The 12,724-nt window shown below is 34.3% G+C and overlaps 1 protein-coding gene across 5 annotated transcripts in view; it reads left to right on the top strand.

Moving 5' to 3' along the window:
- The window catches only part of LOC113500165 (titin homolog), a 151,231-nt gene that overhangs the window by 105,248 nt on the left and 33,259 nt on the right, over positions 1 to 12,724 (top strand). For 3 of the 5 annotated variants that reach the window (XM_026880866.1, XM_026880865.1, XM_026880864.1), the window contains exons 11-15: positions 3,629 to 4,003; positions 4,226 to 5,170; positions 5,329 to 6,063; positions 7,591 to 11,160; positions 12,083 to 12,469. In XM_026880866.1, coding sequence (XP_026736667.1) covers positions 3,629 to 4,003; positions 4,226 to 5,170; positions 5,329 to 6,063; positions 7,591 to 11,160; positions 12,083 to 12,469 — 6,012 coding nt within the window. The remainder of the gene's footprint in view (positions 1 to 3,628; positions 4,004 to 4,225; positions 5,171 to 5,328; positions 6,064 to 7,590; positions 11,161 to 12,082; positions 12,470 to 12,724) is intronic. The other 2 variants (XM_026880868.1, XM_026880869.1) reach the window with 2 other exon arrangements.

Below are 12,724 nucleotides of genomic sequence, written 5' to 3'. Positions count from 1 at the left end.
CTTCAATGTTCAAATGTTTATTGAATAGTTCTGAGTAAATTGGCTGTGACACACGGACGGATTTACATTGTTACGTTTTTAGGAATAACAATAGTTGAAAAACTCGTTTACTAGTTTCGTCCAAGTGCCATTTCTATAAAATGTACTCTCGAACTTGTTAATTCCACCAACTATTTGCAAAAAAATATAAAACACGATTTAGGTAGACATGCCATATCAATAAACCTAAGAGGTTATCTTAAACTCGGTTTCAGTACTAATTTCGAAGCCAAAATACGTTATAAATAAAAACAGAAGGAAACCTAAACCTCAAAAGTTGAAACTAATTTAGTATATCCTCAGGAAAATGTTTTGTTAAAAATATTATTTTTGTTTTAGGTGTCTAACCATAAAACAAATTCAAATAATGAGAAATCAAAACGTATATTTTAATAATTTACATGACTTTACATAGCTCATAATAACGGTAGATGCACACTTTCTATAAAACATCGATTTTAAAATATCATATCTTTATATTGCAAATATTTCCTTTGTTTACCTGAAAACTATTATACCGCGCTCGCAAATCAATTTCAATCAGTACGCCACCAGGCTTGCCAGAGCGAGGACGTGTCGCTCTGCGCTTTGCCTGCCGTCGGAGTCGTGTTTATCGTGAGTAGCCAAAATGTAATATTGCGTTAGCGGCCATTTAAAGTTGTAAATGCTTTTACTTAGCGAATAATAGAGCTTCGAATATTAGTCTCAACATTTCATATGCATTTTTACGGTATTAGTAAATCCGTTTGAAGCGTTTCAATGTTCTTGAAACATTTACATTCAGTAGGTTTATGTTCTTCCTTCCTGGTCTAGAAAAAAGGCCGAAGGGAAGCAACATAGGTATAAAAAAGCTAAAGAGATGGCTCAGGATAGAGTAAGGTGGAAATCGCTGTACCGACAAGTGCTCAACACCTTCATTTTGATGTAAAGCTTTACGATCCGAAACGACATTTAAAAGGCAAATCTTTACTTCGATAGTACGCAATATACCGTGTGTACGTATATGAATGATCCTTGCATTTAATTCTGATTCACACTGATATATTAATATAGTTATTTTAAAAACTTTTTGACAAAATATTGCATGTAGACGGATTGTATTGGGCCAGCAGAATCCCAGTGTGGCGTTCTATTTTGTGTCGTACAAAATTGCATTAAATTGTCTTAACTTGACGTCGGGTATTAGTAAAAATGACAATTATCACATTTTAAAAGCAACAATTTTTATCAAATAAGCGTTGCTGTTACGGTTTGATTGGGAAAAAATAACAAAAGTAAACAGTATTCGTCCTAATCCTTTTATTCAATAATCTTTTTGGACCTAAAACAACAATGTTATTGTAAAATGGTAATAATTTCATCACTTTCAAATTGTCACTAATAATCAAAATCTGTTTAATTAAGAACATGATTTAATCGAATAACACTCTCTCTCTCTAAGGTTCGGCACCCAAACGGTAAAAACAGAATCCTATTACTGAGGCGCCGTTGTTCGTCTGTTTGAACATCCCGCTTTAGTCTTTATCTCATGAACCGTAATGGCTTGAAAGTTGAAATTATCATAGCACTCGAATTAATTCTGCTGCTATAAGAACAAAAACAATAATATCAACAAATAATAAAGATCAAAGTTAAGTAACGATTGTTACGAAAGACAATTTGTTGATTGGTTGATAAATAAATCTGAGAATGGGTTCCCACTAATTTATTTATCACCCAATCGATTTGTTTATTTAAGCGTCTTTTTACACTTTCCCTTGCGAGGCCGACCCGTACATGACTGGTTTTGTTATCCGTCCCAGAGTCTGTTCAAACACTTTTTTTACTAACAGTGCAAAGGAGAAAACCAAACTCCATAGAATCTTGGGCCTGGCGTTACAGAGCTGGAATTTTGCCATAAATTAGAGAACTTAGGAAGATTTCACGTCCCCAATTTTCACGTCTCTCAGCAATGGCCAAGTTGGTAAAATCAGACAATGTTTACACTGATTGTTAGTCTCAGCGAAACCTCCTTATTATAGTGAAACCTCCTTAATTCTTCAAGATCCTTACTGAAACCTCCTTCTTCAAAAACTGTGACTGGACTATCGGTGCGCTTTAAGACGGAGCGTGCTTAGTAACCTAGCAACGCTCTCTCTCTCACACTCTCTGCTGTCAGCAGGCATCGCAGCCATATTTTTGTTTCGAGCTGTGCGCTCGCAACCTAATATGATGAGGTTTAGGTACCTACTTACATAAAAAGTGGTGAATTCAGATTAATATTCTTGAAAACCTCAGCAGAAAACTATGTTTGCTAGATAGGGCCTACTTACATCAATAATGACATATTTAAGCATTGTGTTTACTACCAGGGAATTTGATGCTATCTGAAATTACAGTAAACTGCGATTGCGACAATAGGTTTATTAAAATAAAAAAACCGTATTATTGAGATCATTCTTTATTAACCACCTTCGTTAGGATTATCATAATATAATAATACACTATCTAGGAATTGTGCAGGAGGATAATTGGTCCATGGTGTGGGCACAGCACCCAACCAATATTCGCCTTTCTATTGTGTTGCAACGGTCTGTTGCTATTCCTCCATTAATGCACTCATGATACCGTATCCACCAATTGTCAGAAGAGCAATATTCAGATCCGGTTGTCCAGCAAAGGTCAGCAGGAATGCAGGCATCCAATATGCAAGCGAGGGTCAGTCAGAAGGCAATCAGTTTCGGAGTCCAGTATTCGAGCAGAGGTTTAATATTGTAATGAATCTCGAGTATTTGAAAAACACATTCACATGCGCGAAGATACGAAGAGCGAATGACACGGAAAAACGATGTCAATTGTCAGACGTTGACATTGGCATTTGCCATTTACTAGTGCAATCCATGTGAAATAAATGAATCGATTCGTTGAAATCGATTTTTTCAATTATTTATTTCCTTTAATGATTTTTTAATCGTGCTTACATAAAAATATTATTATACACCAGATTTTTTTTTATTTTACAATGATTTGAATTTAAAAAAGCAATTACAATAAAATAAAGGCTAATGCAGGTTTATATTTTGCCCAAAGAACGTGACCATGCAACCAGCCTTCTGGGCATGTTTCCCGACTTTGGCATGGATGAAGATGTATTTTTTGACGTTTTGTAAATAATGTATATTTTTCATTTTATATTGATATAGTTTTAAAAATGTAATATCCGCTAAATCGATTATATTCTAGGTACACTCTATTGTTTTATGCTAGTGTTTCCAAATGAAGTTATGTACAATAAAATAAATACTTTACAAAGGTTGTTTTAAATAGAAAAATAAAAATGTACTTTTTTTTAGACTTGGCCATTGTAATTGTTGCTAAGATTTAAATGGGTTAACTAAGAAAAATAGTAGAATTTTTTGGTACATATTTCATTCGTGTAACGGCTAGGCCCAGAATCGGGTTTCTCCTTTGATTTACATTATAACTATACCCTTTCTTTCTTTTAAACAGTTATGTGATTACAACTGAATCTAAACATTGCGATGGTTTTACTTATGCTGCTCAAATTTTGTTTACTGATAATTGACTTTTTGAATGTTCTTTTTTATAGATATCAATTCTAACATTGACTCTTTGGAAAGCGCAATAGATCGGTTTGTTAATATAGATCTTGAAATATTGGTCGCATCAGGTACATTGTGTGACACTGATTTAAACCAATGTTTTGAGTTGGCAACTGAATTAAAAGGTTTATTGGCTCTACCTCTCAAAAAATTGAACTCTCCAAAAATTACCGAAGTAAAGAACAAACATTTGACATCCCTTAAAAATATTTTGTCGAAATTCGATTGGAAATGTACCGACATATTCGAAGGAAAAACTCAAGTAGAAATCGAAAATATGGAACTCGTTTTTCTGACTACGTATCAGCTATTGACTGAGTTAGACAAAGTTGAAATTATCGAAAACATAGAAATCAAAGAAGGTAAAATTTACGTGGATGTCAATAATATGGTTTCATTATTGAATCGAAATTAATCAAGGCTTTGTAAAAACGCAAAATGTACATCATTGTTCGTTTGATTCAAGTGTATTTTACTATCATAATTCTATCTTAAAGAAAACTGCCGCATTGTAATGATTAACTATGGTGCAGTGTTGCATTATAATATAAAGTTTTCGTTTTAAAACATATCCTTTTTTGCAGAAAAAGCAAAACAGTTAGTTCAGCATATAGACCAGTACATTGAATTAATTGAAATTGTCGAAGAAATATCTGCCGTAATTAGAATTGAAGATATCAATGAGACTATGGAAATTGCGAAGGAGCTACGTGAAAGTTTTGCAGCCTTAGAAACTTTGACCGAAGAAGGAACTAAACTCGAAAATACAACGGATATAAGAGAAAATCAATTTAGACTAGCACAGAAGCTTCAAACAGCGTTGTCTGCGTTGCAAGTTCAAGTTTTGGATAGTGCACAAGAGCTTGCTCCGGCTCTCAGCCCACGAGTACTGCAACGAATTGCTAGAGTAACGGCCCAACTTCAAGCCGACTTAGTAGCTGTGACTGGAATCCAAGTAGCATTGCAGGCTCCTCTAGAACCACCCAGGGGTGCCGAAGCCGTATCGACCGTCGAATCGGTAGAAAGACAAACTGTCTCTATAACCACATCAGAATTAGCTGCTGCAACTTTGGAATCAACACCTACTATTTTGGCACAATTAGGTGAAACCGAAGCGTCAACATCTCTTGAGCAGGCTGCTGTAGAGCAAACATCAGAAAATTCTGTTACCGCAGAAACTATGCAAGTTGTCACGTCAGAAACGACTGCGGACATAAGCCAAGAGTTGTTGCCAGAAACTGCTGATATTATTCCACTAGAAACTACTGCAGTTGAAGGTAGCGAAAATGTAATAATGGAACAAACTGGATCAGTAGCGATGGAATCAATAGTGATGGAAGATTCTAAGTTGAGTAGTACTGATTTAGATCAATCGTTAGAAGTGGCGACTTCGAAAACATTGACAACAGAATCGGTCAGTGCCGTAGTGATTGAAGACTTTGGACCGGTGCTGCATGAGGCTGCTCCTGATAGTGAACAAATTGCATACAAAACTGCTGAGCTCCTTGAAGTTCCTAAAGCAACAATAGGTAATTTATAAACTCTATAGATAATTCATATAAACACTAACATTTTCAGCGGTTTTATTTTACATAGTTTACTTTCTGTTACTATGTTTAGGATTTAGGAGGATTCAAACAATGTTTAAAGTTTCAATTGCCATAAATGTCTATTTTTTTTTTCGCAGATTTGTTGGTACAGCATATAGATGAGTTTGTGTCAGATGATATTACTGAAGTAATAAATATTTTGTCTGATTTTGTGAATGCCGAGGAACTGAAGAAAACGATAAGTGTAGTTAAAGAACTACGTGAGAATATCGCGGCTTCTGAAGTGGAATTAAAAGCAGAGACTAGCGATTTTCTTAAGGAAGAAACAAACTTACAGAGAGTTCAGTTAGTACAAAAGCTTCACATGGCTCTCGCAGCCCTAGAAAATGTACCATTGGATACCTTAGCAGGACTTCCATCTACTAACAAAGAAACTATACAACGTGTAACAGAAATTACCGAGAATTTACTAGCAGATCTCACAGCGGTTACTTCTCAACTCGATATTACGGAAAAAGCCAAAACAATAACATCTGAAGAAGTTGTTGCTGATGTTGCACAAATCATAGAATCAGAACTTTCAAAGACTACTGACACTACGACTCAAGTTGAAGTCTCAAAGAGTAAATCGATTTCTTCAGAAGTAACTGAAGCAATGTTTGAAACAAAATCTTTGTCAGAAGTTGCAGATGCATCGGCAGTTAAAGGTCAAAGTGAGACAGAAATGAAATCCAAGGAAATTATGCCAATGCAAGTCGGTTTGGAAAAAGAAGCTGAACCTATTTCTTTGGAAGAGGTGAAAGAAGTAAGTGATGTGAAGACTGGACAAGCTTCGCAGAAAACAGAAGAACCATTGGCAGAAGCTACGACAGGTATTTATAAATTCACTTGTAGACATTCTATTAAGTTTTACAGTATGTATTTAAAAAACCTGTCCTGTCAATTAAGCGATCGAAGAGTAGCGGAAAATGAATAAGTATAGATTTTTGTAATTATTTGATCTTAAATTAATTCAGATTACCCATGTCAGTGTTAAAATAATTAATCATGATAACTAGAAAACCGAATAGAATTCAAATAAGCTTTCCGACAATTATGGATTCCTTTACTTCCACTAGCCTTCTATTGCCGTAATCCTCTGATAAAAGGCGCACACGTGTCTAGTATTATTTTTACTGATTTTCGAAATGACTTTCTACGGCCGTACTTTGAAATCGATATGTCATTGTTGACTCGAACAAGAACGGTATTTAAAACTTGCAAAACTAGCTACGAGTATTTTTTTATTTTACATAGATAAATGTTAAAAAAGAAAACAATATTTAACTAATTCAAATATATTTTCCATATTTTTGTTGTTGTTACATTTTCTGAATATTACAAAAATAAAAAGCGTTATCATGTTTTGTTTGCCTAATATGATTAATTTCATCCTATTAGATGATAGGATACACGCATACATGGTACAAATAAATAAACATAGAACTTTTGTTTTACAAATGCATAGTTTGTGAAATCATAGTTCAAATTAATCAAATAAATATTACGCAGCACTAGTCGAAGGGTGCCAGGTTTGGCGGCACCTTTGAAAGTTAGTTTTTACTATTCTTGGTCGGCATGACCTTGGCACGACTATAAATCATGAGCTCTGATATATAAAATGCTCGTGTCAATAATTCTGTACGAATTAGTATTTCTCCGAAACGGCTCGACCGCTTGTCATGAATTTTTTGATGCATATTGGGTAAGTTTGAGAATCAAACAACATCTATTTTTCATAACCCTAAGTCATAACGGTTGTCCACCATTAATAGTCTTCACTGTGATCATCGATTGTCAGACGGTACGTAGTTCGTCGGGACAGCTAATATTTTTATAATATTTGTTTTGCATGTCTGGCAGCTCTTCATCATCATCATCACTGTGGGCATAGGCCTCCCCTTTCTCGTGCCAATTTCTGGCACCTCTTATTTATGGTTATATCAAAGTTAAGGACAGGATTTTTAATACATGCTGTATTTTTTAGAACTCAAAATATATGCACCGATACCGGCGCATTTCGGTTACAGTAGACAAGAATCTTTTATTTAGGGTTTTATATAGTTTCCTTAACTATTTAAAACTTTTTGAATAAACCTATGGTTATAGGAATGATCAATTAATAACATCAGTTATATGATATTTATGATACTTCATGTTATACAATATACACATTACAATTCTCTGTCAATCTGTCAATTAAATCTGAGTTAGTCTATTTATACACATTTTAGGATATATGTAGGTTACTCCTCAAACATATTATATCTCCAATGAATAATAAGTACCTACTTTACACTACACAAAATCTACCACACTTTATTTAATCGTGTAATACATTAAAACTTACATATTTTCAGACACACTATTACAGAACATCGGTGAATTTTTATCTGATCATGTCATTCAAACTGTTGATCAGAAAACTGCTTTGGTAAATGTTGATGACCTTACACAGGCCGCTACTCTTGCCCAAGAGTTGCAAGAATGTTTTGCTGCGGAACGTAATGCTGCCGCTGAAGACGGTTTGTCTAAGGATTCCGTGATATGTGACCAAGTAAATGTAGAAGATGAACTTGATACTTTAATTTCCATGCAAGTAGTTACTTCAGAATCTACAGAAAAATTGTCTGATGAAGTCAAAAGTAACGCTTTAGAACAGATGGTCGATACTTCTGAGCGGTTAAAAGCAAAGCTTCAAGTACAGAGTATATGTGATGCAGCTCAAGAAGAGTCTTTTAATGAAGACATTGAAAATAGTATTATGCAGGAAATACAAACCGAAATTAAAAATATAATAGGCACAGAACTCGAAAAACAAGCAAGCGAAGTTATCCCAATTACACAAATAAAAAATGACCAAAACCTAGAAATTGTTAATGACGAAGGTAAGATCCAAACAATTTCTTGTAATGTTCCTGACGTAATACAAGAACATTTGGCTGTCAATATAATTGATGTAGAGACTACAGCCACAGAAATGGATAGGTCGTTACCTGAAGATACCTTGTTATCAGAAGAACAACTTAGTTTTGCTCCTGAAATCATATTAGCTCAGCAAACAGCATTGGAAAATATTAGTGCTACTAGTAAAACAGGTGATGAATCTTTAGATTCGCAGATAAAAATTACTGGTTTGTCAATGGAAGGTGGTGTTTCCGATAACGTAACAGTAGAGGGTCATGCAGATGCTATTTCGTCCGATACACACGAGTTGGCCAAAGAAGTACAGAAACCAAACATTCTAAAAATTGATGACGAAGGTGTGACCTTGACAGAAGTCAAAGAACTAAAAGAAAACAGCTCGTCACCCTCAAGTCTAATTTCAGAACAAATATCTGAAGAAAGTTTAAAAATAACTGATTCGACTGTTGACATGAGGACTTTAAATACACCCGATGATAGCAATTTGAATACACCAGAATCCATCCCATCGTCTATTTTAGGAACTAACATAATAGAATCAGCTGATAATACTACGATAATTTCCACTGCTGACGAAAAAATTGAGCAGTTAATACAAGATAATGTTGGTGCTGCGTTACTAACCGAAACTGCCACAAAAACTAGTTTGGATGAATGTGAAAAGGAAAATGAAGACGAGGTTTTGCAAGAAAATAATATCATGTCTTTAGGGTTAGGAGAACAACATATTCTTCTACCAGATACACATAGTTTTGTAGAATTAATTGAAAAAACAGATTCTGCTTTTGATCAGATTAAACTCGAAAGTGTTAAACCTCAAGAAATTATACCTGACACACTCGAAACAACTACTATAATTGAAATCAGTTCTGAAGAGCCTCATACTGTCCTAGGTAGCTCCTCTCTTGGGGCAAAAGAATTAGAAGAACACGTAACTAAAGATGAAATTGCTGCACAAGCCGCTACTTTTGATATTATAATACAAGAAGTACAACAATTACCACCAATTGAAGCGATTGATAAAAACATAGACGTATCTTTCACTAGTGCAATCGATAATTCTTGTACAGTTCAACAAGTAACTTTAGTTGATACAACTAAACAAAATATTCAAGAATCTGACTTTACCGAACATTTCGCTGAAGAAAGATCAAAAGCTGTTCTTAAGACCGTTAGTGACGAATATCTAGATGTATTAGAACCAAACGAAAGTATAGTCACATTAGAGGTTGCTTTAGATAATACAAACTTTGAAAATCTTGACGAAACAGGTGCAAATAGTGGTCAGAGAGCTGAAGAATTTTTAAAATCAGTCAGTAATGAACGCTACGATGTAGAAAAAATAGATGGAATTAAGGTGATTGAAGAACTTGATAAAACTGACGTACTAAAGCTAAGCGACGCTACTTCATCTAATTTACAGGGTACAGAAACAGTTCCAAAAGCAGTAAGTGACGAGCATCAAGAAATACTAGAACAAAAAGAAAGTAGTATTACATTAGAACAGGTTGATTTAGTTGAAACATCAACAAAAAACGAAAGCGAAATTACTGATACAAGTGCTCAGAAACCTAAAGAACTAATACAGCAAGTTTGTGTTGAAAGCAAAGACATTGTAGAGCAAAAAGAAAACATTATCAAACTAGAACAGGAAACAGTTTTAGATAACACATCAATAGTAAATCTTGCTGACATAGATGTGTGTGCACAAGTTTGTGAGGCTACTGCTGCTAATGTAAAAAATACCGAAGAACTTATTAAGTCAGTTGGTGACAAATGTCAAGATACTGAAGAACGTATTGTTGACCATGACGAAGTAGGTCCCAAAGCAGCTTTAGCAAATACGTCAATAGAAAAAATTGCTGAATCTGACGTAAATTCAGATGTATGTGTAGTTACTGAAACTATAGGGCAGAATGCCAATGCAAGTGATGTTACTGCTGCTAATGTACAGAGTGATGAACGTCGAGATACAGTAAAACTAAAAGATAATGTCGGCGCTGTAATTCACGCTTCTTTTACTGATACTTCGGAAGAAAATCATTCTATAACTGACAACGTTGAACCTTCAAGTAACATGATAATTTCTAATGTAGAGAGTTCAGCAGAAGTCCTCAAATCTGTTGATGATGAACAAAAAAGTCTTGAACAAAAAGATACGCGAGACCCAGTCACAGCTTTAGCCGAACCACAACATAAAGTACAATCGGAAAGAGTTGAACAAATAAGTAATGATATTGTTACTAGTGACCACGTTATTTCAGAGGTGAATGATAATGTTATGAAACCACATCAGACTGCAACTTTAGTTGAAATGTCTGCCGAAATTACTGAAAAAGCAGACGTTACAGATCTTTCAAGTGCTGTTGTTATTGGCAATAAGGAAGGTCTTGTATCCGTTAGTGATGAACAAAAATCATTAGGGCAAGATATTCCAGATCAGGTTACACTTTTAGTAGACGCCTCTTTACAAAATATTGCAGAAGCTGACATTATTGATCATTCAAGTCACATCATTGTTTCTGAAGCACAGAGTGTTGAAGAAGTTCTTAACCCCGTTACTAACGAAAACCATAAAGCTCAAACGGCAAATGATAACAGCCCACTCAATACTACACGAGAAAAAAGATCTACTGAGAGTTTAATGACTACTATAGTAGATGTGTCGGGTAAAAACGAAACAGCTAATGAAAAGTCAAGAAGTGCAGATGTCTCTGAAAATGAAACGCTGCTTGATGAGAAACAAGATGAAATAAAAACTGAAATCTCACAGCCTCCTATGGAGGACTCCATACAGCCTGAGCAGGGAAAACCTAGCGATGAAGAGCTAGAGTTATCGCAAGGAATAGCAATATCTCCTGCAGTTGCTAACAACACAGAAAATATTTCTCAGACTATTGATGACTTTGATGACAATGTTGAAGGCGAAGTATTAGTTTTGTCAATTAATTCAGACTTTGAAGAACCTCGTTCTCCTACTGAAAAATCGCGTAAACCAGAATTCGGTAATAATTAAAATATTATGTTGCTTTTAATGTTAATTCATTTTGTAGAAAGCTTCTTACGTAGCTACGTATAATATTTATCATCGCATAGCTGCACAGGAGGATTTATCAATCAAGAACTAGTGTTTGCGTTAAAAACTAATGCCTTCAATAATTTAACAAAATATAATCTTATGTTTTACTGCAGCTGATTATTATTAGTCTGAGAGAAATGAAATCCATGTATCATATAATAATGATAAAATGATAGCTGTGACTCCATTAATTCAGAAATCATTTTTGATATGATTGTGTAACTTCATGACGTCTCATACAACGAAACATTTTCCTCAATGCGCCGTTGCATAACATATCGATATTAGTCAAGTAGTGTAACTAGCTTTAACGTATGACTTAAGCTATATTATTGATACTTAATTGAATGTATAATTAGTTAAGTTTGTTTAATTGGCAGCGTAATTGCAATGCTTCAATAAAATAAGTTTTGTAACGAATCGCTTTCTGGGTGTTTTAATTACTTGAAACCGCATTTCATATAATATTTCTTTCTTTTTGTATAAATTTCTATTTAACTTATAAAATATCGAATTGAAAACATCGAAAACATTCTCGTAGTTTTAACTGTATAACTTTTTTCGTTTACATTCTTACTCACACATCTTAAACAATTTATAAAGAACCACCAAATAAGATTACAATAACTACCTACACCTTTAATATATGACAAATAAAACATGGTTCTATAGTACGTATTCAAGTAGTCCTATCAGTAGTACAATTAATAAGACATAACCCATTTCTTTCAAGAAACTCATAATATGCACTCACACATACACGCACAGATAAATAATGTTAGTATGTAGCTGCTTGCATTTACAATTTCAATACGCTGACGAATGATAACCAATGTTTTTATTTGCAGCTCAAGCAGGTCTCTTTGAACACATACAAGAGTTCACATCGGACGCAGTATCTAATCTAATCAATGAAATAGCGCAGATTACTAATTCTGATGAACTCAAAGAATCTTTAGAACTGGCTAAAGCGTTAAAAGAAAGTATTGAGTTCCCCTTGACGGAAGAAACTAGTATTTTAGAGGAGACAAAAGCTGAACAAGTTCAATTGGTGCAGAAATTACAACATTCCTTGTCAACGTTACATGCGAAAGCTCTGGAGAACGCAGAAGAAATTGCACCTGCAGTAAAACCTGATGCTTTACAACGTGTGTCAGAGATCATCACATTCCTGCAAGATGACTTGAATACTGCTATGGTATCAGGATTACCTGAAGTTTACAAGGCAGAAATAAGTAGGTTCTTTTGTTTTCTTGATGCCGTTTTTAATTTTAAAAGTAAGATGTTCCTGCGCGATAAGTACTTAAAAGAGGTTAATTTTTCAATTTTTGCATATAAGTTCTAACACGAAATCGACTTTTTTCCTTTGTGAATTTTGATCAAAATGTAATATCTTAGAATAAAATATTTACAAATTAACTTAGTGGTTTTTGAAGATTTTAATTAAAATCATGTGTTTATTGTCTAATCTTCAATAATTTCATGGTACA

This window comes from Trichoplusia ni, chromosome 13 (assembly GCF_003590095.1).
Source record: "Trichoplusia ni isolate ovarian cell line Hi5 chromosome 13, tn1, whole genome shotgun sequence".
Taxonomy (NCBI): Eukaryota; Metazoa; Arthropoda; class Insecta; order Lepidoptera; family Noctuidae; genus Trichoplusia; species Trichoplusia ni.
The sequence above is the reverse complement of the archived record's forward strand: the minus strand, read 5'-3'. Positions and strand labels throughout refer to the sequence as shown.